The sequence below is a fragment of the Hibiscus syriacus genome, unplaced genomic scaffold, assembly GCF_006381635.1.
Source record: "Hibiscus syriacus cultivar Baekdansim isolate YM2019G1 unplaced genomic scaffold, ASM638163v2 tig00111769_pilon, whole genome shotgun sequence".
Lineage (NCBI taxonomy): Eukaryota > Viridiplantae > Streptophyta > Magnoliopsida > Malvales > Malvaceae > Hibiscus > Hibiscus syriacus.
In genome coordinates, this window is record NW_024063172.1 from 3,000,171 (window position 1) to 3,023,642 (window position 23,472).

Here is a 23,472-nt window from a genome sequence, read left to right on the forward strand (position 1 = left end):
CTCAAGTTTAGGATGATAATGGATCTTGGATCTAACTCGAATCTGTAAATTCATATCCTTATTATAAGATTTGGATTTTAAAATTTTCAGACCAGATCTGGATGGTCTGATTAAAGTATGAATCTGAATTTGGATCGGACAGTAAGATATCAAATCTGGACCGTTTATCTGTTTATATAAAATTTCACCTTTGATTTAAAATATATTTATAGGATGAGCTGAGGAGAGAAGCTGGGGCTTTGAAGATTCAGAAGAATTTCCGTCGACACAGAGACAGGAAATCCTTTTTAACAATGAGAAAATCTGCATTTATATTGCAGACAGGATTAAGATCGATGATTGCCCGCAATGAGTTTAGGTTCAGGAAGCAAACTAAAGCTGCCATTATCATACAGGTAAATGTAACTTGACATCTTTATCAGAACATAGAAGGAGACTGCACTCAACATTTTTTAAGTTCTACTGTTAACATTTTGATGCTTAAAAGGACATTAAATCTTTAGTTTTGATAAATGTTATAATCTGTTGGTTCTTGTGTCCTGGTTTCTGCAGGCTTACTGGCGTTGCTACCATGCTTATTTATATTATAAGAGTCATCAGAAGGCTGTATTAGTTTCACAGTGTAGTTGGAGATGCACAGTTGCTAGAAGAGAGCTCAGAAAACTCAAAATGGTTTGTCTTTTGCTGCTTAACGTTGTTTTATAACATGTCAAAATGCTAAGGCGCATTTGGTTGCCTATCCAAGCTAAACCCAATTTCTTTAATTTCTTTAGGCTGCAAGAGAAACAGGTGCTCTGAAAGCAGTCAAGGACAAGCCAGAGAAGCGGGTGGAGGAACTTACGTGGCGTTTGCAACTTGAAAAGCGATTAAGGATAGCGTAGTTATATTCTTACTTAGCAAAGCATTTTATCTTTTTGAGTCCAATATTAAATATTGGGCAGATTAATGCTCTTGTTTGGTACTTCTAATAGTCTACCAGGTCTATGCTATGCTCATTTGAACTTAAATGCAGACTGATCTTGAGGAAGCAAAACCTCAAGAAATTGCACAATTGCAAGACGTGCTGCATAAAATGCAATTACAAGTGGAAGAATTTAAATCTATGGCTATAAAGGAAAGAGAGGCAGCACGAAAAGCAATTGAAGAAGCACCTCCGGTCATCAAAGAAACCCCTGCTATTGTTCAAGATACAGATGCCTTGGTTTTAAAAGAGGCGCGCCTAGGCGCGAGGCGCAGCCAGGCACTGAAGATGGCGCTCGCCTGGGTTGAGGCTAGGCGAGATACAAGAGGCGCCACGCCTTTGCGCCTTTTGTTTTTAGATTAATATTTTAATAAATTATTATATTTTAATATTAAAAAAACCCAACTTAAAAAAATCACTAATGATACAATACAATCACCAAACATAATTCCTAATATCCTTTCTATATCACACGTCTCTCTTCTCCACCACGTGATTTTCTTCTTCACCGACCGTCGCAGTAGTCACCACAGACCAGGTAGTTCTTTTGCTCTAATAATAATAAAATAAAGCTAATCTATAAAATAATAGATTGATAGAGTAAATAGGATAGTGTCACCGTCCGTCTCTTCACTTTTGTTGTTGTTATATTCTAATATAATAAAGATAGCCTATAAATAAACTAATATTAAAAATGTAATTAAAATATAAATAAGATAGTGTCACCGCCTGTCCCTGACTCCGCTCACCTTAGGATAAGTGTCTCCCATTGTTTTTTATTCTTTGTTAATTTGTATGGAAAACACCTTATCAAAATTTCCAACTCTTTTCTTATTTCAAAAAAAATTGTTTACACTAATATTTTTTAACTTTTATTAATATACTCATACTTATATTAACTTTAAAAACAAATCATTATAATTTATTATTTATAATAATAAAAGATATAAAATATTAACTAATTCATAATTTATATAATTTTAAAACAAAATAATAAGAGATTTCATTAATTTACTTTGAAATTAAAATTATTTATTATATTTATATATAATACAAATAGTGTGTCTCGCATGCAAAAGGCGACCGCCTACACCTAGCTCTAGGGACCTTTTGTGTTTTGGTGCGCCTTTAAAAACCAAGGTTCTTGTCAGAAGTGGCATATATTTTTCATAAATAGAATGTGGTTGTTTAATTCTGCAGTGGCTGAAAGATTTTAATTTTTCAATTTTGTACTTTGAATAAAAAAAATGTATTATGCTAGTATTTGAGGATCTTGTAGCACAAAGTATTTGAGAGGGCAATATTTGCTTTCGTTGCGTCAGATTTTCTACTCATATGGAGCTTGAATAGTTTACTGCTCACCATGTTTTGCTCCAATGTAAATCTGTAGTTTTACTTGTTCTTTCTTTAGACAATTTCTTGATTGTCTTGATTTGTGTATGCACAAATTTATCTAGAAAAGATGAACGCAGTGGTTAAGTTTGAAGGGGTTTATGCTTTACCTGATGCTTGCTTGAAAAAATTGTTGCATAACCTTTGGTGATTAACTTAGGCTTCCTGGCCTTTGGTGTCGAATATTCATCTCTCGATTCTAATGAACAATTTTCGAATTTGTGCAGGCCTAGCTGCTGACTGAAAAGCAAACAGCTGAGGAGGAAAAGAAAGCTCATGCCATTGAGCAGGCCAAAAACGTGAACTTGACTAAGAAGCTTGAAGATGCTGGGAAGAAAGCAGATCAGCTTCAAGATTCAGTGCAGAGGCTTGTCACTGATACCATGATTTTGGAAATGAAATCCTTGGTTGATCACTACAGTTTCAGTAGGATTAGTTATGGTTACGTTACTTGTTTATGATGCCTTCAGCTCTTTTCTTGCTGGTATATATTTGGGTAATTTGCAGCAATGACTTTTGTTCTCATGGTGGTCCTTTTTCCATAGTTATCGACTATATTTGGAGTTATTGTAATCTCTGCACGAGTTACATTGTCGATTAGGTTGACTAAATATCCTTTGCTGCAAGCTTGCACACTAATGGTTTGTATGTATAACGTTTTATATGCATGAATAAGATTGGATATGATGTACAGCTTAATTCTTTTGCAACTTTTTATTCTTCTAATGGTTCAGACTAGAAGAGAAGCTCTCTAATTTGGAATCAGAGAATCAGTTACACCGTCAACAAGCACTCTCCATGTCGCCAACTGGCAGAGCTTTGGCAGCAAGACCCAATACCACAATTTTTCAGGTACTGGTTGCATTTGAAGTTTTTTAGTTGAATGCCTTGAATATTATGGAGGTTTAGGTTGTGTGGCTTTTTTGAAATTCAGAGGACTCCTGAGAATGGTAATGTCGATAATGAAGAAATAAAGAAAGCTCTTCCAAATCCGCAGTTGACAGAGACCGAGAAGAAGCCCCAAACATCTCTTAATTAAAGGCAACAGGTCAGTTAACATACAAAATGAGAAAGATGCATGTTTTTTTCTTTTGGCCACTAGATAGGTGCTTGCTTATTAACATAAAAAATTATCTTTATTAAAAGGTTTAGCTTTCTTTTGGTTTTTTGGGAATGCTTTGATGAACTGCATTTAATAGATTTCTTCTGATTGGTGCAGGAGAATCAGGAGCTTCTGATAAAGTGTATTTCTCAAGATTTAGGATTCTCTGGGGACAAGCCAGTTGCTGCTTGCCTAATATATAAATGTTTGCTCAATTGGAGATCATTTGAAGTTGATAGAACAAGTATTTTTGATCAAATAATTCAAACCATAAGTGCATCAATACAGGTGATTAACAAATCAGCAATTAATTTTTGGCTGATCAATTTGATTTGGACAGATCACTTGGAAAAATTTCTATGGGATAATTTATATAGTAGTAAATTTCTTTTGTTTTTATTATTGCTATATAAATAGTCGTGTTTAAAATATTGCCCAACTCCAGGTACCGGATAATAATGACCTGTTATCCTATTGGTTATAAAATTTATCCGCTTTACTATTGCTGCTGCAACGTACACTCAAAGCAAGTGGTGCAGCAAGCTTAACACCTCAAAGGGGAAGATGAATGTCGGCTTCTCTATTTGGAAGGATGTCTCAAGTAGGAATCATTGTCGGTTTAATTTTTAAGTATCTACACACACCTAAACATGTGCTTTGATAGTGTTTTCCTTTCTTCTGACTAACCTCTTAGGGACTTCGAGGTTCTCCACAAAGTGCTGGTTTCTCATTTCTTAATGGTCGGCTGCTTGCTTTATGTATTCAGGTATTATAGAGCAATTCTTCCCAATTTCTTTAGTAGTTACAATAATAGGAGAGCTGCATTCTCATAAATTGAGACTTGAGTTTTTGCATATGTAATCAAGCTCAAGTTACTTTTTGTCCATCGATTGATCTATTTATACATTTTTCAATTCTGTAACTGGGTCTGTTGTGGATTTTTTGTTATCTGAAACCACTACTCTTGCTCATCCCTTTGATTTATTTTTCACTACACATTTTGTATTCCTTCTAATAGAGTATTTATTTAGAATTAAAACAAATTATAGATATGTTTGAAGTTTGTGGTTTAAGCTAAACATGACATCTAACAGTTCAAATAAATGGTTTTTGACCCAACTCTGCTGCTTTGGTTGTAGGCATGTTAATGGTGTGCGTTGTTTGATACTCTCTCTCTCTTCCAAATGTTCTTTAGCTCCCTATTCACATATGCTCCTATGCAGGCACCCAGAACTTCCCGGGCTAGGACGTCCTCAAGCAAATGCTATGGCGCAACAAGCTCTTATTGCTCACTGGCAAAGTATTGTGAAAACTTTGAACAATTACTTGAAGACAACGAGGGCCAATTATGTGAGTAAAGTTCAGATATGCCTTAACTACAAGTGAATTGATTTCTGTTATGGCATCATAAATCTCTTTGCTCTCTTGACTCTGCAGGTTCCTTCGTTCTTAATTTAAAAGTGTTTACTCAGACATTTTCATTCATTAATGTGCAATTATTTAACAGGTAATTCCACTAAAAAAGTACCAAAACTTGGAGTTTCCACCTTTTTTGTTATTGGTTTCTCTGACATCTTATATTAAACTAATTTTACCAACAATTTAAATTTGTTTTTGCAGCCTTCTTTTGCGGCGAGAATGTTGTTCGTTCAGCAATGGGGAGTACGTAAAAACTGAGCTAGCTGAGCTGGAACAATGGTGCCTCGATGCAACTGAGGAGGTAGCTTCTGTACTCTTACAAACGATCATAACCTCAATTTTTAACTGATTTTCTAATAAAATAAATGTTGAATGTCGGTTTTACATTTCAGTTTGCAGGCTCAGCCTGGGATGAGCTGAAGCATATTAGACAAGCTGTTGGTTTTTTGGTTCGTCTTTAATGCTACACTGCTACTGTGGTGTTTATGTTTGCATTTTTTTTCTAATCTCTCTTATTGACCTTCATTTTTCATTTTAACTTTATTTTTGTCAAAATAGGTCATACACCAGAAGCCTAAAAAGACCTTGAAAGAAATAACCTACTGATCTTTGCCCGGTGAGTTGCCTATACACATGTTGCCCCTTCTAAAATCTCCTTTTCTCCCTTTGCTTCTTACCCTTTTGCTTTTTTCCCCCCAAATATCAGGTGCTTAGCATACAGCAGTTGTACAGGATAAGTACATTGTATTGGGATGACAAATATGGTACACACAGTGTATCTTCATATGTAAGTTAAAACTACTAGTGTGCGCTTTCCCCCTTCTTCGTTTTCAACTCTTTGCATTAACGTGAAGGTGATACAACATGTTTTGGTAGTTGATTTCGTTTTCCGATCTTCATTACCATCATTTCTGTGTTATCATAGAACCACATGGAACCTTGCTTTATCTTATGAATTCCTGGTTGCTCTTATATAGGAACTTTTCTTACTATATAATAGCATTAATGAGTTCGATTGCATCATCGGTTCCTAACTTTTTGTCTCTGTGTGTATTGATACCTCAACACCTCAAAACATTATCTTTTGCTAGTTGCTGCTTCCTTTTTATCGAAGTTTAACCCAGAAATTTCCTCTCACTGCAGGTAATTGCGAGTATGAGAGTTATGATGACAACGCTGTCAGCAGTTCATTCTTACTGGATGACGATTCAAGGTACCGGTTATCATCACATTCAAAACTTACAAACATTTTCATCCATGGGTATAAATTGGACCATATATGCATTTGGCTTTCTCTTGCAGCATTCCATTCTCCATGGATGATATCTCCAAGTCGATGCAACAAATAGAGGTGGCTGAAATCGATCTGCCACCTTTGATTCGCGGACACTCCGATTTCACATTCTTGTTACAATATTCTGAATGAAGGAAGCCATCTTTTTGCCTCCTTTGCTCTACCGTTACGATATTTGCGCACCGCTCATGATATATGTGCATACTCTGTAATTATAGCTGGCTTTGTTCTTCATACCAAGTACACCACATCCGGTGTCTTTCTTCACTTATAATAGGTTGGGTGTTTGTGCTGTAGGGTTAAGCTTAATGTTGAGGTTTAAAGTTGGGTGAATCTTTATTATAATAGATTATTTCAAAATTTAGAGAGAATTTTAAAAATGGATTTTAGTAGTTATTTTCCCTAGTGCAATTTATAATTTGGTGGTTTAATTTATAAAATAATTTTTATGTGTTTGGTGGTATAATTTATAATTTGTAGGTGTAATTTTTAGGATATTTTATAAACCTGTATTAATTTACAATCTTTTAATTGGGTGGCCAAGATAAAGGTAATTTACTCTATTTTTTTGTCGTAAAAACAAGAAACGATTATGAAAGGAGGCGAAGGCCCGGAAGAAACTAAAAACTAAAACCTTATGATTCACCACTATCAACTGTCAGATCAACTTGAAAGTAAACTATGTTAATATTCGTACCAAACAAAACCTTTTCCAACATTCAAATTGACCGGCAATAATTTTATTCATTAGAAAATCAACCTTTACAATAATTAGCAATTTGGGAAATTATGATTTTTTATGAATAAGACTTTAGCATGTCACATTAGTATTTCTTAACGACAAATAATAATAATTACTATAATGAAAATGAATTAAAGGTTTATTGTCGTACATGTTTTAAAAGTTTAATGACCAAAATAAAAATATTCTAAAAGTATAGTGACTATTGGTGTAGTTTACTCTAAAATAATTATTAGATTACATATATATATATATATATATATATATATACTTTTTTATAGTTATTACTTAGAAATTTTAGAGAAATACTAAAAAGAAATTTTAGTTACAATTTAAGAATAGAGTAAGACATTACCCATTAATTTTAATATGCAACATCATCCCTTTAATAATAATTAATGATATTTAACGACGTGATGATTATTTTGTAACAAATTTCAAAGTTTAACGTCTATTTCGTAATATTTCAAAGCTAAATGTCCAAAAATTAGTTTTATAATAATTTAACTACGTTTATCGCATTTTACCAATAAACAAGTAATGAAGTAAAAAAAATTATCTATATAAAAACGTAGCTTCCTCTTGAAAAACCCTAAACCCTGAAGAAATAACTGCAGAAGGAGGCGGCAAAACAAAAGAAGGAACCAACTGAAAAGTGCACTTTTTGATTTGATTTTCCTTTTCCTTTTAATTCTTTTAGTGTTATTTTGCAGGTTAAAACGAGTCGCTCCCGAAGGATATATCTCTCGTTGGATTTTAAAGCTACGTGATTTTAATTAATACACCAATCATTTCTGTTTTCTTTGAGAAGAGTCAAATGTCTTTAGATGGTAATTTTAGCATTGAATCCTCACTCGAGAGGTTTCTTGCTCGCTGCCCTAAGGTTGGACGTGCTCAGAGGTTTAAGTCTCTTGTAGAAAAGGTATTTATTTGTTTTTGATTTGCCTTTGTTTTTTTCTTATTTAGTGGTCGGAGATGATGGTTTTATACCGTAAAGACAAGAAAAGAAGGATGAAAACTATTGTATACTGCAAAATTTGTTTTTCCCAGTTAAATTTTCAAATTTTTAGTAATTGTTGCCTTTAATATTCTCAAATTATGAGCTTTTGTAGTGTTCTTAATTCTTATTGCTATTTTGTATGGTTGGTTTAAATTTTGACTAATTGTCTAATTTTAATTTGGTTGGGACTTGGTACAGGGACGCCTGGTGACTGAAGAAGAAGTGGTGAGCTCTGTGGCAGAGCTACTTCTGCATCCTAAATATACAATTCCATTGATCGGGTGTTTTCGTCCAATAGCACAAGGAGTAGTGGACAAAACTGTGACTTTGTTGAGGCTTGTACCGAGTTTGAGATCAAATTTAGCTGTTAGTGTTGCTGAATCAGGATATATTGACGATGAAGAAGTTATTAATGTTATTGAGTTTCATACTCAACATGGGAGGGGATTGGATCTTCATGAGCTTGCTTGCCTAGCTTTCTGCCATGCCCTTGATTTGGCTCCTTTTTTGTTGGGGTAAATTTATGTTATTGTATTTATTCTCTGTCTCAAGCCTGTTCATAAAATAACCTGAGGCATGCTATAATTTGCAACTAAATCTAGTCTAGCCGTTTATAGTCTGCTTGGACACCTGAGTTTGGTTGTCCTTAATTCATGCTTTAAATGGTTTTTGCTTGAGTTATCACATGGATATGAATTTACTCTTTACTCTATATATACATCATTACAGGATTTATTTGTTGCAATACTTGAAAGTACAACTTCTCTTTTCTCTGAACCAGGTCTGTGTTAAATTACTTCAAATTTGCTCCTCCTCCTTTTGAGCGCATTTTGATGAAAGGGAGTATTCTAGAGCCATCTTCAAAGGTATATTTAACCTTAATTTATTTCTCATGGAGCTAGCAAATTTTTTATTTCCTTCAACATATCTAGCTAAGTTATCACGAATGCAACATTGATGGTTGGATGCTTGACAATGACAACTTTGTATTAATTATAAGATATAACCCAAATTGTTGAATTTGTAGAAAAAGGTGTGGTCAGGGGTTATGTTGTGACCAATATTTTTCACAGCATTATATTTATATTCATTTTACATGGTCAATGTACTTTGGGTGGGGGAGTTTTTAAAGTTTATTCTACATATTGCTTTCGGTGTAGAAATCATTTTGAAATGAAATCCTACTAAATAATACTCTTTTTTCATGTCTTTCTTATATCATCCTAGAAGATAAGAATTTAACGGTTTTGTTCTGCTTCCCATTGACTATGTGCCTTGTCTTCTTTTTTCCTAATCAGGTTATTACTTATTACTTGCATGTCGTGCGGACATCCTATCGCCTTCTGGTCATGGAAACCAATGTTTTCTCTAAATTTTGGGATTGGTCATGTTTCTTGGACTTCGTAAGGGAGGTTGTAAATCTTGATCAAGGCAGTGATATCAAGTTTGAGGAGGATATCTCAGACATAAGATGGTGTGGTATACAAATACTATCTGTAATATTGAATATGAATGACAGATCTATCGCGAAGTTTGGAGTCGGGGCTGCAGAAGCACATTCTTGTTTTTTGCGGTTTGTTTATCTTTATAACAAATTTTTTATAATAGGCAAAGTTTAAGTAGTTCCTGTTTTATAATAGACAGAGCTTGCATGTTTTGTGTTTTTTTTCTTCTGAATCTTGTTTCAACTCCTTTCAGATGGGAAGAATTCTGCCAAGATACAGCTATTGAGAAGGCCGGTGCATATATTGGAACCTTTGAACAAAATAAGCCAGCTTCTGAAAATATAGAACTTTGTTTTGGTCAAGAAAACTACCTTCAATCTTATGGCCTTGGGTCTTTTACATCATCACAGTTTCATGAAACTGAGCCACCTTTAAGAATTCAGAGGCTGGTGGAGTGGTATGTGACATTGGCCTGAAATCATTGGAGATTTTGGGTTAATAGATCGTATCTATATATTTGTTTTTGCAGTGATGTTGAACACATGGTTGCTTGTGGCTTTAGTGTTTTTCTTGCTTCATTTTGTAATTCAGGGACAATAAAGTAGCTGGAATACCTTATGTCATGACATCTAGATCAAAGCGAAGTTTTGAGATGGTGCTGTTGGCAGTCAGTCAAAAGTGGCCTGTTCTTCTGTATGGCCCTGCAGGTTCTGGGAAATCTGCCCTTATTAGCAAAATGGCCTGTGACAGTGGGAACCATGGTATTCTATTTTTTTATACATTTCTTAATTTTTTTAATTCTTAGCATACCACGATTTGATAGAAGTTGAGAAACTATCTCATAGAACCTGGAAACTAACAATAATAAAACCTTAAGTATCGCTGGTCCTAAACTGGTCAAATATCAAGTGGAGATTCTTATATGACTTGAGTTTAAGTTTACCTGCTTGACATTTTTTGAGCCGTATCATTCTTTCTTTCTTGTATGCATCATTATTGGTGTTTGTTTCTTGCTCATGGCATGCTTTTGTCTGTAGTACTTTCTATTCACATGGATGATCAAATTGATGCAAAAACATTGGTTGGAAGTTATGTTTGTACTGAGCAACCTGGTGAATTTAGATGGCAACCTGGATCACTTACTCAGGTTTTTTTCCTTTCAATGAGTGTTATTATTTTTCTTACTTTGGCTCCTGATGTTTTGGGATCTGGCTTATTTGTGGCATCTTCAAATTCCTTTTTTCTCAGGCTATTTTGAATGGATTTTGGGTTGTGTTTGAGGATATTGACAAAGCACCGTCAGATGTGTTATCTATTATATTACCATTATTGGAAGGTTCAAGCTTATTTACAACTGGTTTTGGGGAGGTATGTGTCTCTGTTCTAAAGTTTCATAAAGAAACTAGTGTTCCTGTTTGACCTTTTAGCTCCAGGGATGAAGAGTTCTCTGTGCACTTTTATAATGTTTTAGGTAGTTTGCTCTTGGATTAACTTGGTTAATTATATAAATGTTAATGCTGTTTGCTAATTTTATTTTTCTTTTCTGAATTGATTTTTTTCCGGCAAACTAAGGCAATGCTTTTGTTGTTTAATGAAATTCTTATGTTTATGGAAATAAGCAGAGGCTTAATGTCAGCCATTTATATTTTATTCTTGTTGATGCCTAACCCTTACCCGAGTCAAAATGAAGTCTTGTTTATCTGCAGCTTCTGTTCTATTGAGAAAGTTTTTTTTTTTCTTTTTTTAAATCATTTTCTTCCTTTACTATGTTGTTGTTGTTACCAATTGTGTAATTTTTTCAGTTTTAATTTTGAGGAACAGACTTCTTGTAGCTTATTTAATCTTGTTTTACATTTGACAGAACAAATAGAGAAAATGGTTTAATTCTTTTAGTTATGCTTTTAGAAACCAACATAACTAATGGTGCTTTTGCAGGAAAATAAGGTGGCTGAAAGCTTTCGTTTATTTTCAACTATTTCTACATCCAAAATTGATCTCTCTCGTGGAATAGAAGGTCTGTTAGTCCCTCCTTATTCTCCATATAACGAAATACTTTCTTGTTGATTTTTTATGTTTTTCTGATTGAACTTTAATTTCTCATTTTTTACTTTTACAAGTTTTTCTAAGGGTGCCTTTTTGTTTACTTCAGCCAAGTTTTTTCTAGGTGACCTAATTTCTCAAAAGTTTGTTGTAGTTTTTTGGCTTAAGGGTATTTTTGCATCAATTTAGCTCTCAAAGTTGTTTAATTGCATCATCCTATACCCTACACCCTAAATGTAAACCCTGAGCAATAGTAAATATTTTAAACATTGATGCGATTGAGCAACTTCGAAGGCTAGATTGATGTGAAAATACCATAGGGGTGAAAATGATAAATTGGGTCTACTACAGGGGCAAAAGTGACCCTTAAGCCTAGTTTTTTTCTAATCTTAGTTATAAGAAAGAAATGGAAATAACCAATTAACCATATATGTTTTTGTTAAAATTGAATGTATATTACTAGTATTTGATCCTCTAAGATCCAGGTGTTTCATTGTGTATTTTGTGTTGTAGTTTCTTTCTCTTTCTCATGCTTATCATCTTCCAATGGGATGCTGAAGAAACATTGTGTGGTTTTTTTCCTTGGTGAAAGCCAGATTGGCTTATGGTTCTTGGTCATAGTCGAAGGATCCATTGGTGTATAATCCTTCTGGAACAAACTCTTTGATCATATTTGGCAATCAGCTGCTAGAAGCAAATGTGAAGGTCACAATCTCAATTAGAAGCTTGTCAAGGAAAACTTGAACACTCAAGTGTTTACAATAGTGATTCTCATAGTTATTTATGTTAGCAATACTTGATAATCCTAGAAATATGAGCATTTTGAGATGAATTCGTTGCATTGTTTATTGAATTTTTCTTTGTTGTACCTTTTCACAGACTGTTTGGCCTCATATACATTTAATTATGGTTAAATTGCAATTTTTGGTGGTAGGTGGGAGTTTGAATGGAGTGCTGTGGAGGAAAGTGATGATTGAGCCGCCAAATAACCAAGACTTAAAAAAGATAGTAACAGCATGGTATCCAAATTTGGAGCCCCTTGCTGAAAAGCTTGTAGGTAGGTCCAACAATGCCTGAAGAAGCTCTGCTCTTAGACTACGTTATTTGTTGCCTGCTAATCTTGTTTTTGCTTCAGAAACTTTTGAAGTGGTTAACCCTATCTATCTACACCAATCCTTGGACTTTAATCCTGGAAAACCTGTTTCCTTAAGTTCACTCAGCAAGTTCTCATTGAGGTAAGAGCTGGCACTAATAATTTAATATTGGGGATGACAGCAGCAACTGGATTTGACTCTTTTCTGCCTTCTGATTACAGGGATCTACTCAAGTGGTGTAAAAGAATTGCTGGACTGGGTTTTAGTTTTACCTCTGATGTTTTGACAGCTTTTGAATGCCTTTGTATTTATAAGGAGGTATGGTTTAGCATGGTGTCCTGTTTTCTTGGTTTTTTACGTGCTTCTGAATTTTTCTATTGGTATATTTTGCATGTTATTCTCAGCGAGTATTTTCCAATTCATGTAGGCAGTGGACGTATTTGCTAGCTTTTCAACATCTGTTGGAAACCGGTTGGCTATAATGAAAGAGATTGCGAAGAAGTGGGCGGTTCCAACTTATCAGGCAGAAACTTTGTATCCTCACGATGAACCTATAATTAAGGTGGCTATTAGATGTTGTGAGTTGTGTCATATAATTATTAGATGACAATTTGGTTCTCATATTGGGAGTTTGATTGCAGGATTTTCCTTCTGAATTTAGGATTGGACGAGTCAGGCTTCAACGAATTGAAGCAAGTGTGAGTAGCAAGCCTACTGGAATTCCGTTATTTTTGGCTTAGATTATCTTTTGCTTCCTTCACTGATTAAGGAACTTTCTCAAAAGTTCCATTAGTCAAGAAGGGGATTTTTAATGAGGCCTGTAATTCTTATCAAAAAAAATCTTTTGCTTCCTTCTAATGTTGTGATTCTTGCAGTTATATGATGAAAAGAGATCTTTTGTTAAGATTCGTAGTTCTTTGCATGTACTTGAGAGAATAGCTTGCTGCGTTCAGTATAATGAACCTGTTTTATTGGTTGGTGAAACTGGCACTGGGAAGACTACACTTGTGCAGAATCTTGCTATGAGGCTTGGGCAGAAACTTACTGTTCTGGTATGCTGACTGAGAATCTCTCTATCTAGCAAACTTATGTCATTATTATTTGAATGTAGCACACATGGGGCTGTGAATGACAGATTGGCACTTACACGTAGCACACTTATGCCATTATGTTTTTTTTCATGTTATTTTTTATTTATTTTCCAGAACTTAAGTCAGCAAAGTGATGTTGCTGATCTACTAGGAGGATTTAAGCCTATGGATGCTCGGTCTATCTGTGTTCCCCTATACAATGAATTTAAATTTCTTTTTTCAAGGGCATTTTCCATGAAGGTATTCCTAGTTTTAATATTTTCCCCCTTCTGCTATCATTTAGGTTGTCATTAACTTCTGCTACTGTTTGCTTTGTATATGTAGGGTAATGATGAATATTTTGCTCGTTTACAAGAGCTTTTGTGTAGTAAGAATTGGGAGAAGTTACTTCGTAAACTTAAGAGTGGTATTAATTTGTTCAAAAAGTTAGTGGAAGAAGAGAGGTCCGGGTCAGCAAGAAAGCGGAAGAAACCTTTAGATGTAGAAAAGAAAGTTAAAGCTTGGGAGGACTTTTCTGCTAGACTTGAAACTGCCCACAGCCAGATTGCCTCTTCTGGGATTGTATTTTCCTTTGTAGAAGGTGTCTTTGTGACTGCGCTTAGAAATGGTCAGTGGGTTTTGCTTGATGAGGTGAATTTGGCCCCTCCTGAGATTTTGCAGAGAGTTATTGGTGTTCTTGAGGGGGAGAATGGGTCACTTTGTTTAGCTGAAAGAGGTGATGTAAGTAACATTAACAGGCATCCTAATTTTCGTGTATTTGCTTGCATGAATCCTGCAACCGATGCTGGTAAGCGGGATTTGCCATATGCTTTACGGAGTAGATTTACAGAATACTTTGTTGATGATATATTGGATGACCAAGATTTGGACATATTTATTCAAAACTTTTTGGGTGACAGTGGATCAAGTAGTGAATTAGTAGAAAGAGTTAGATGCTTTTATAAAATAGCCAAGAAGGATTCTGACGAAAGGCTGCAAGATGGGGCCAATCAAAAGCCACAATACAGTTTAAGGTCTCTATACAGGGCACTAGAATTTACAAGGAAGGCAGAGAGAAAATTTGGGTTTCAGAATGCAATTTATGATGGATTCTATATGTTTTTTGTTAGTTTATTAGATAGGCCAAGTGCAAAGAAAATGAAGGAAAGGATTTTGCAGTATCTGTTAAGAGGAAGTAAACCTTCTCATCTACCTTTTCATCAGTACATAATGATCAAAGAGAGCTCCAGTTCTAATGAATTCTTGAAGAACTATGTCCTGACTAAGACTATTAAAAAGCATCTAAGAAACTTGTCACGTGCCGTTTTTATAAAAAGATATCCAGTTCTTTTACAAGGTCCAACTTCTAGTGGGAAGACTAGCCTTGTTCAGTATCTTGCTACCATCACTGGTCATGAATTTGTTAGGATAAATAATCATGAGCACACTGATCTACAGGAGTATTTAGGTACATACATAACTGATGCACATGGGAAGCTTGTATTTCAGGAGGGTGTGTTGGTTAAAGCAGTTCGGAATGGCTACTGGATCGTTTTGGATGAATTGAATTTGGCTCCAACTGATGTTCTGGAAGCGTTAAATCGTTTGCTTGACGACAACAGGGAGCTCTTTGTGCCTGAACTGCGTGAAACAATTCGAGCACATCCAAATTTTATGCTTTTTGCAACTCAAAACCCACCTACTTTCTATGGTGGACGTAAAATTCTTTCTCGAGCATTTCGCAATCGATTTGTGGAGATCCATGTTGATGAAATACCAGAAAATGAATTGAGCACAATTTTAAAGCAGAGGTGTCAGATACCTGAAAGCTATGCCAAGAAAATGGTTGAGGTTATGAAGGAGTTGCAGCTGCATCGCCAAAGTAGCAAAGTATTTGCTGGAAAACATGGATTTATAACTCCAAGGGATTTGTTCCGTTGGGCTGATCGCTTCAGAATTTCTGGGATATCTTATGAAGATTTGGCAAGAGACGGATATCATCTTCTGGCTGAGAGGCTACGGGTTGAGGATGAGAAACGTGTAGTTCAAGAAGTCTTGGAGAGACATCTCCGTGTCAAACTTGTCAAAGATGACTTATACAATCCGGTTTGTTGTCTTCTAGATCTAGATGTTTGCATATGGTTTGGTATTGTTTTATTTTATTTTGCATTGTTGTTTGCATGCTCTTTGATTCTGGTGGTGGGTTTAGCATTTATGGACTGCATGGTAATCAGGGTTTTCATGTGGTAATCAGGGTTTTCATGTAGATGCATGATGGATGCATGGTGGGCTAAGTTCCCTATTTAAATAGAATTTGCTTAATGCAATGTTCTATTTGCATGTCTTGAATTTCTAGAGGGCCATTTGTACTCTTGGTTATTTATGCTTTAAGTTATTGATTTTGAATATCCACCATGAATCGTTTCAACTTGATCCAATAAATCTTGGTTAATTATTGATCATAATGCATTGCTAAAATGTAATATTATTTTGTAACTAAGGTAGTCTTTGGCTATAATCACTAGATCTCAAGGTCTATTAGTACTTGATTACTGGAATGCAGATGACCATGCTAAGTATTTTTCTTTCAAGCTTATGCACCTGAGAATTTCTTTATTGGTTTCTATAGTGGAAGAATTTCTTTTAAAATTTCTTACTGTAATTTAATATTCACATTTAGCTTAAAAGTAATCTTGATTGGGTCAATAGTTTTCTGCTTGCAGTTTAAAAAGGCTTTAACATCTAATACACATTTTGCTATTCTTTTTTCTTCCAGGAGTTGCTTGGAGAGGAACCTGTGCCAGAGAGTTTTGGGAAGTAAGGACTCATAACCTGTTTTGTTTGATCTTGGTTCTGTCAATTTATGTTTAATTTCATTTTAATCCTTAATGGTTTCGTTCATTGCAGCGTTATATTAACTGAAAGCATGAGGAGATTGTACTTCCTTGTTAGACGTTGCTATAAGTTTCGTGAGCCTGTTCTCCTTGTTGGTGAAACTGGTGGTGGGAAGACTACAGTGTGCCAGTTACTGAGTATTGCCTTGGGGTTAAATTTACACATTTTGAATTGTCACCAGTATTCTGAAACGTCTGATTTTCTTGGGGTCAGTTTTGCTTTTTTCTCACAAGCTCCGATTATTGCTTGAGTTTTAATTTCCCTTAGAGATTTTAATGCAATGGTTTACAGGGTTTCTATCCAATTCGAGATAGATCGAGGTTGTCCTTAGAATACAAACGTTTAATTGAACAGTTGAAGCAATTGAAGGTTTTTATCCACTTACCTCAGGAGTTGGTTAGTATATTTTGGTTAAAATATTCTATTGGTTTCTTAGCTTATTTTTTATTTTCTATAAGATAACGACAAGCATCTCAAATATGTTGGGTTGCAGGATATTTCTTCAGATATTAATCATGCTTCATCAACTCTTAACCAGTTGAATGTGGTTTGTGGCAAGTACAGACAAGGGCATCTTTCAAATCCTGCCGTTGATTTACAAGATATCAATAATTTAGAGGAGGTTAAGCAGGAGCTTGATCAACTTAATCGTAAATGGCTGACAATTTTTATGTGGCAAGATGGGCCTCTTGTTCAATCTATGAAATCTGGTGACTTATTTCTTGTCGATGAAATTTCCTTGGCTGATGATAGTGTACTGGAAAGGTTGAATAGTGTCTTGGAGCCAGAAAGGAAATTGGTAAATGATTCCTGTTACTTTGCAGTGTATTTCACGTTAGCTGGTTAAAAAAAGATGAAATATACTGATGCTTTTATACTTATGTTTGTCAAACTGAACCATTTATCCTGCTGGTGTTTCCATTTCATAGAATAGTTTGGGCATCAATATTTTTGAATATGCAATTATATTAATTCTTTTAGCTATTTGCTTGGAGCATCTTGTTCTTTAGTTTCAATTGCTTCCCTTTCACTCTGTTTTGTATCTTCTGTGCAGTCTTTGGCTGAGAAAGGAGGTAATGTTCTAGAAAATATCACAGCTCATGAGAACTTTTTAGTTCTTGCAACAATGAATCCTGGTGGTGACTACGGTAAAAAGGAATTATCTCCTGCTCTTCGTAATCGGTTTACTGAGATATGGGTTCCATATGTTAGCGATTTGAGCGAGCTTAGGAGTATTGCTTCAAATAGGTATGCAATCTTTCAATAATATTTTATTGTATTGCAGATTATCCTTCTTTGAACTGACGTTATTGAGTTTTTCTAATAATATTTTATTTGTATTGCAGATTATCCTGCTTTGAGATGTCTTACATTGTCAAACCTATGGTAAACTTCTATGAGGTATGCTCTAATCTAGTTCCTTTTTTGGCTTCTCACCATGTTTAACTTTGCAGGGTTGAAGTTCTTTGCCATGTTTTCATCATAAAGCTCCCAGGAATCGTATCTCTAAATAGCTATAAGACTAAAAAATAACTTTTATGTTTGCACTCTTTCCCAACTTATAATATATAATGATATACTTCAATTACTCGATCTTTTCTATGAGTTAGGGCTGGATTATCACTTATTATGCATTTTTAAATTCTAATAATTGTGAAACCAGACTAGTTTCGTTTTTAAGTTCCTCTTTGTGCTTGTTATATTGTTGTGTTTTCACTTTTTTTTTCCTTTTTTCCACTTGAGACTGCCAATGGACGTGTGTAGAAATTAAGGATTTAGGAACAGAGATCAAAGTGATACTCTGGATTTCTTGATTGATTAGAAGGGATATACAAGCCTCATTTAAATAGGCTGAGTGGGAAAGGTTGAATATAACTACAATTACTCCTAGATAAGGTTAAGATAAAAGGATAGAGTTATAGTTAATCTAAACTACTAAATCAAATAATCTACTGCTATTTTGCACGCCAATATTCTACAATGTGATTGTAGTATTTACTTTGTGCCATGGAGTTGTTTTCTTGTCTCCTGTCATTTTTAATCATCTTGGTTGGTGATGGTCCAAAAGAACATGTCCATGGCGTTTGATATGTGTTGAATCAATCTAATTCACCGAACTGATTCATTACTTGTACCTTACAGTGGTTTAATCAATTGCAAATTGGGAGGTTCCTCACTGTCAGAGATCTTCTATCTTGGATAGCATTTGTTAATGCGTCTAAGTTGGGACCAGAGCATGCGGTTATTCATGGTGCCTTCCTTGTTTTGCTTGATGGACTAAGTTTAGGTATACTCTTCCAATATCGATTATTTATTGTAATTCCTTGTTTTAGTTGATGCTCTTGACAGTAATGGCATAGACAACTTCCCACAAAATTCTTTTTCTATATAGAATTGTGCTAACCAGCATGGTTAATATTGAATTCTCTTAGTATTTTTCTTTTCTGTTCAAAGACTTCTTAGTATTTGTTTGTTGGTATTTGTAAGTTGATTTTATATATATATATATATATATTTTTTTCTTGTGTGTGGCCAATGATCCTTGTCATTCTTTTTGTCTCTTACTATTCTTTATCTTTTTTTTTCAGGGACTGGTCTTTCTAAGAAGGATTGTAGTGAGTTGCGGGAAAGATGCTTGTCTTTTCTTTTAGAGCTGGTACAGGTAATATGGCCTTCATTTTCTTGTTATTGTTGTTTTTTGTTAAACGAAGTGTACCAATGATCTGTGGTTAGTTTGTGAGCTTTTAACATTGTTGATGACAACTGACAATGGCAGTGGTTGGCCTCAACACTACTAAGTATCATGGCATTAAATTTCATTAAATGAACTGAAACTCATGCATCTTTAATGGTAACTCTTCTTAGTAGTTAATACCAGTGTTGTTTGGATTTTGCTATTAGTGTGTCCTGTTTATTCCTTGGAGCTGTTACTTCGAATCATTGCAAGAGAAATATGTTTGCATGCATTCCCTTGTAATGAAGCACATATGTAATGTGTTACATGAATGGTGCAGGATAACTTAAGGGAAGTGTGCCTGTTTAGGTTTTATAGTTGCTGTTTGAAATTAGAGTTTTGAGGGGTTTATCCTATGTAGGATTGAATTGAGGATTCCAATTAATGTAAAGGGGTGCTTATATATGCTGAACTTGAATAAAGCTCGTCTAGTAAGGTTTTATACTGGGTTAAGGCTTGAAATTAGAGATAGATGGGATATGGCTACATTAGAAATGTGATTTGGTTGAATATAATGGAAAATTGTGACTGTACCAACAGAACTAGATGCCATCTGTGTGTTCCTTTTCTATGAAGTATCTGAACATGCAATTGGGGAGCTTTATTGTGTGTTCCTAGATCAGCCAATGTTGAGCCTGACAGCTTTGCTAAAGCTGGTATTGGCTAGTGACACAGCTTTCTATTAGGCTTTAGTTAGGATTTGGGTTGATTATTGTAAAGGGTGTGTTTTGTTTTTAAACATTATGTATCTTTCGGTTTTTAATGAATTAAGGCACTCTTTTCCTCCTTCCGCTGATTAAGGAGCACTTTGTGCTCCATTAATCATGAAGGGGGGTTTTAACGAGGCCTACCTTCTTATAAAAAAAAAGCGTTTGGGGGTTCATCCCAGGAGCTGTTATGTGGTCGATTTGGAAAATGAGGAACGATATTGTTTTTAATAATGGGAAATTGAATTTTGCCTTGTTATCCTTTCTCTCGAGGTACAGAGAGGCAGCATGGTTTTCTTCAAAATTTCCAAAATTGTTGGTCTCTTTTGATAGCCTAGTGGGGGATCTGGCGTTAGTTGATCGTGTGTTGTGTTCTGAAAAGAGGTTTTCAAAGTTAGTGAGATGGTCTCCGCCTCCTTTCGGTTTTGTTAAAGTGAATGTAGATGGTGTTATGGACAGTTTGTGGTCGAAGGGCGGCATTGGTGGGTTGATCCGAGACGAGAAAGGTGTGATCCTGGGTTCGTTCTCAGAAAGAATTGGATTCGGTCCCCCTATTATGGCAGAATTGATGGCAGTGAAGAGAGGATTGAACCTGTTTTTGGAATCGGGGATGTCGGCGAACCGAAGGCTTATTTTGGAATTCGATAATGCGGTGGCAATGGATTGGATAAAAAATCCAGCTAGCTCCACCCCGATGTTTTTGTCCATAGTTAAAGATATTGCAGCGATTGTGGTTGATAAAGGTGTCATTGTACGTCATGTGGTGAGAGCAGTTAATTAGGAAGCGGATGAATTTGCCAAACTAGTGATTGGTTAATTGGAGGGGATTTATTTGTGCTGTTGATTTTGTTTTATTGGGTTTAGTTGGCAGCTTTGGTCATTGTATTTGTTTGCATCTGGTTGAGTAATTTAGGAGTTAGTTTATGTGTAGGGTAAAAACATATGCGTGTATGTGCAATTTAGCAGAGTGTTGAGTGGGCTGCCAAAGGTTTTTAGTGGTAGTGTGTTCTTATTGTACTTGGTACTTATGCAATAAACTTCTAAGGCACTCTTTTCCTCCTTCCAATGTCCGTTGAGTCTTTGTTGCTTGACGGATATGAGGGGGTTTTTAATGAGGCATTCCTTTTTATAAAAAAAACATGCAATTGGGGTAATCAGAGAGAACAAGTACAAGGTGAAGCAAAAGAATCAATACCGAATGACAAATTGTGCAAGGAGTGAGAGAAAACAAGTACAAGCTGAAGAAAAAAGAACAAATATTAAATCACAAATTGTGCAAGAATTCGCTATTTCTCAAGAAGAGAAGAATACTTTGCTCTAGTTATAATGTATGATACAAGCAAAATGTAAAGTGGAAGCATTGCATCTATAATAGAAGTAGGGAATTTTGTTCTCACTTTTCATGTTAAATTGAAGCCATTGACCCTCCCCCAATAGTCTGTTTTGTTTAGAAGGAATTATGCATTCCATAATTATGTTTATTTCTCAATTGTTTGTTAATTTTAGAAGGAATTATACCTTTCATAATTTATGTTATATTTCTTTAGCTTTTTGAGATGCATTGGTTGCTCAAAAATGATTATTCAATATAATTCATTTAACTATTAACTGTCTATAATCCTAGTTACCAAGTCATTAACAGTGATTGCATTTTTCTTCTGCAGGTGGACAATACAAATTGGTTGCACTCAAAACTTTCGAAAATGAACAATTATGGTTGGGGTGATCTTGGAGCACCTAGAGAGGCCAATACAGATGGCATGCTACATGATGATTTCTTTGGCATTGATCCGTTTTACATTGAAAAAGGTGAATATTCATTCAATCTAAACAATACTGTTTTTTTTATAAAAATTATTATTACTATTATTTTTCTAATTCATCAAAACATTTTACTTGCAATGGCTTTTATTTAGCTGTAAAGTTCTCATTTAGAATGAGTTATGTGACATTATGGCTGCTTAATATGTTATATAACACCACTATATGACCTTTTATCCTGCTTCTCCTATGTACCAAGGGCTTATCCAACTTGTTTGTCTCTAGGTTCTAAAAAGACTGAGGCGGGAGGATTGAGTTTTTGGCACCTACTACACGTAAAAATGCTTTACGAGTGTTGCGGGCCATGCAGCTTTCGAAGCCAGGCATGTCTCTTTTTTTTTTGATAGAAAATATGAGGAGGCCTCATTTTAACCCCTTCATGACCTTCATGTTACAGCAGTAACCTGAAGGACATTGGAAGGAGGAAAAGAGTGCCTCTGAAATTTATTAGCAGAACAATATTGCAAAGCCTAATCCAAACATCCTCCACTCACAACAAACAACTGAAAACAAAAACACCCTGAAATGAAACATACAACTCACAGCAACACAAACCACCCAGACATACAACCTGAAGGCATGTCTCTCTTAGCTTTCAATTCCCATGTTAATACCATCTTTCGATTCATATTCAGGCATGAGTAACATAGGCTTTTGTTATTTTGGCTCCCTGATATCTTCTTTACTTGTCTGTTAATGCTGTTTCTGTTCTTTTCAGTTTTATTGGAAGGTAGCCCAGGTGTTGGGAAAACAAGCTTGATAGTCGCATTAGGAAAATTTTCGGGGCATCAAGTTGTTCGCATAAATTTATCTGAGCAGGTTGGTAATTTTCTTATTATTTTCAATGTTTTTATTTCTTACTCTTTGATGCATTCAAGTAGTTCTAATTGTGCATCTGGGGCAGACTGACATGATGGATTTGCTTGGGTCTGACTTGCCTATTGAGAGTGATGAAGGGATGAAGTTTGCTTGGTCTGATGGAATTTTATTGCAGGTAATGCATCTTTGAGGTTTAAGCTTTTCTATTTTTTATTATATATGGAAGTGCCTAATATCCCTTTGCTTGTGTAGGCTTTGAAGGAGGGTTGTTGGGTGTTGTTGGATGAACTTAATCTTGCTCCACAATCTGTCTTAGAGGTATGATTCTCCAGCTTTATTTACAGTAGAGTTGTTTATTTAAATAGTCAGCTCCTGCAAGTCCTTCTGGCAAAAGAAAACTGTTAATTTTATTCTTCTTGTCCATTAGGGTTTAAATGCAATTTTGGATCATCGAGCCGAGGTCTTTATTCCAGAACTCAGTCGTACTTTTAGGTGCCCGGCATCTTTCCGTGTTTTTGCTTGTCAGAACCCTTCTTCTCAAGGTGGTGGCAGGAAAGGCCTACCGAAGTCTTTTCTTAATCGTTTCACTAAGGTTGGTTGATCTGCTTCCACTGTTCCAAATGTACGAGTAACATATGCCTGGTTGATAATGCTGAACTTACTGCTTAACGTTCTGCCGTTTCAGGTATATATTGACGAGCTAGTTGAGGAGGACTACCATTTCATCTGCAGCTCTCTGTATCCATCAGTTCCAAGTTCTGTTCTCTCAAATTTGATCTCATTCAATGGAAGGTTACATGAGGACACAATGTTGTACCACAAGTTTGGTCAGAATGGATCACCTTGGGAGTTTAATCTGCGTGATGTGCTTCGGTCGTGCCAGATCCTACAAGGTATAATTTGTATTATGCTATTTTTGTTTCAATAGTTAATTTTC

At 35.2% G+C, this 23,472-nt stretch overlaps 1 protein-coding gene and 1 pseudogene across 1 annotated transcript in view; both read left to right on the top strand.

Annotated features, from left to right (window-relative positions):
* The first annotated feature begins 18 nt into the window (after nt 1–18).
* LOC120169893 lies at nt 19–6,477 on the top strand (annotated as a pseudogene).
* A 1,062-nt stretch (nt 6,478–7,539) lies between these two features.
* Nucleotides 7,540–23,472, top strand: part of LOC120169659 (midasin-like) — a 35,156-nt gene continuing 19,223 nt past the window's right edge. The window contains 33 exon segments of the mRNA XM_039177767.1: nt 7,540–7,832; nt 8,109–8,425; nt 8,692–8,776; nt 9,209–9,483; nt 9,609–9,812; nt 9,947–10,116; nt 10,393–10,502; nt 10,604–10,723; nt 11,291–11,369; nt 12,330–12,452; nt 12,531–12,630; nt 12,711–12,807; nt 12,917–13,051; nt 13,131–13,187; nt 13,365–13,541; nt 13,695–13,820; nt 13,905–15,665; nt 16,336–16,376; nt 16,467–16,662; nt 16,746–16,850; nt 16,948–17,253; nt 17,509–17,702; nt 17,801–17,855; nt 18,597–18,741; nt 19,043–19,116; nt 21,560–21,704; nt 21,942–21,965; nt 21,968–22,039; nt 22,435–22,535; nt 22,621–22,710; nt 22,788–22,853; nt 22,963–23,127; nt 23,221–23,428. Of these exon segments, the coding sequence (XP_039033698.1) occupies nt 7,728–7,832; nt 8,109–8,425; nt 8,692–8,776; nt 9,209–9,483; nt 9,609–9,812; nt 9,947–10,116; nt 10,393–10,502; nt 10,604–10,723; nt 11,291–11,369; nt 12,330–12,452; nt 12,531–12,630; nt 12,711–12,807; nt 12,917–13,051; nt 13,131–13,187; nt 13,365–13,541; nt 13,695–13,820; nt 13,905–15,665; nt 16,336–16,376; nt 16,467–16,662; nt 16,746–16,850; nt 16,948–17,253; nt 17,509–17,702; nt 17,801–17,855; nt 18,597–18,741; nt 19,043–19,116; nt 21,560–21,704; nt 21,942–21,965; nt 21,968–22,039; nt 22,435–22,535; nt 22,621–22,710; nt 22,788–22,853; nt 22,963–23,127; nt 23,221–23,428 (6,028 nt within the window). The 5' untranslated portion in view covers nt 7,540–7,727.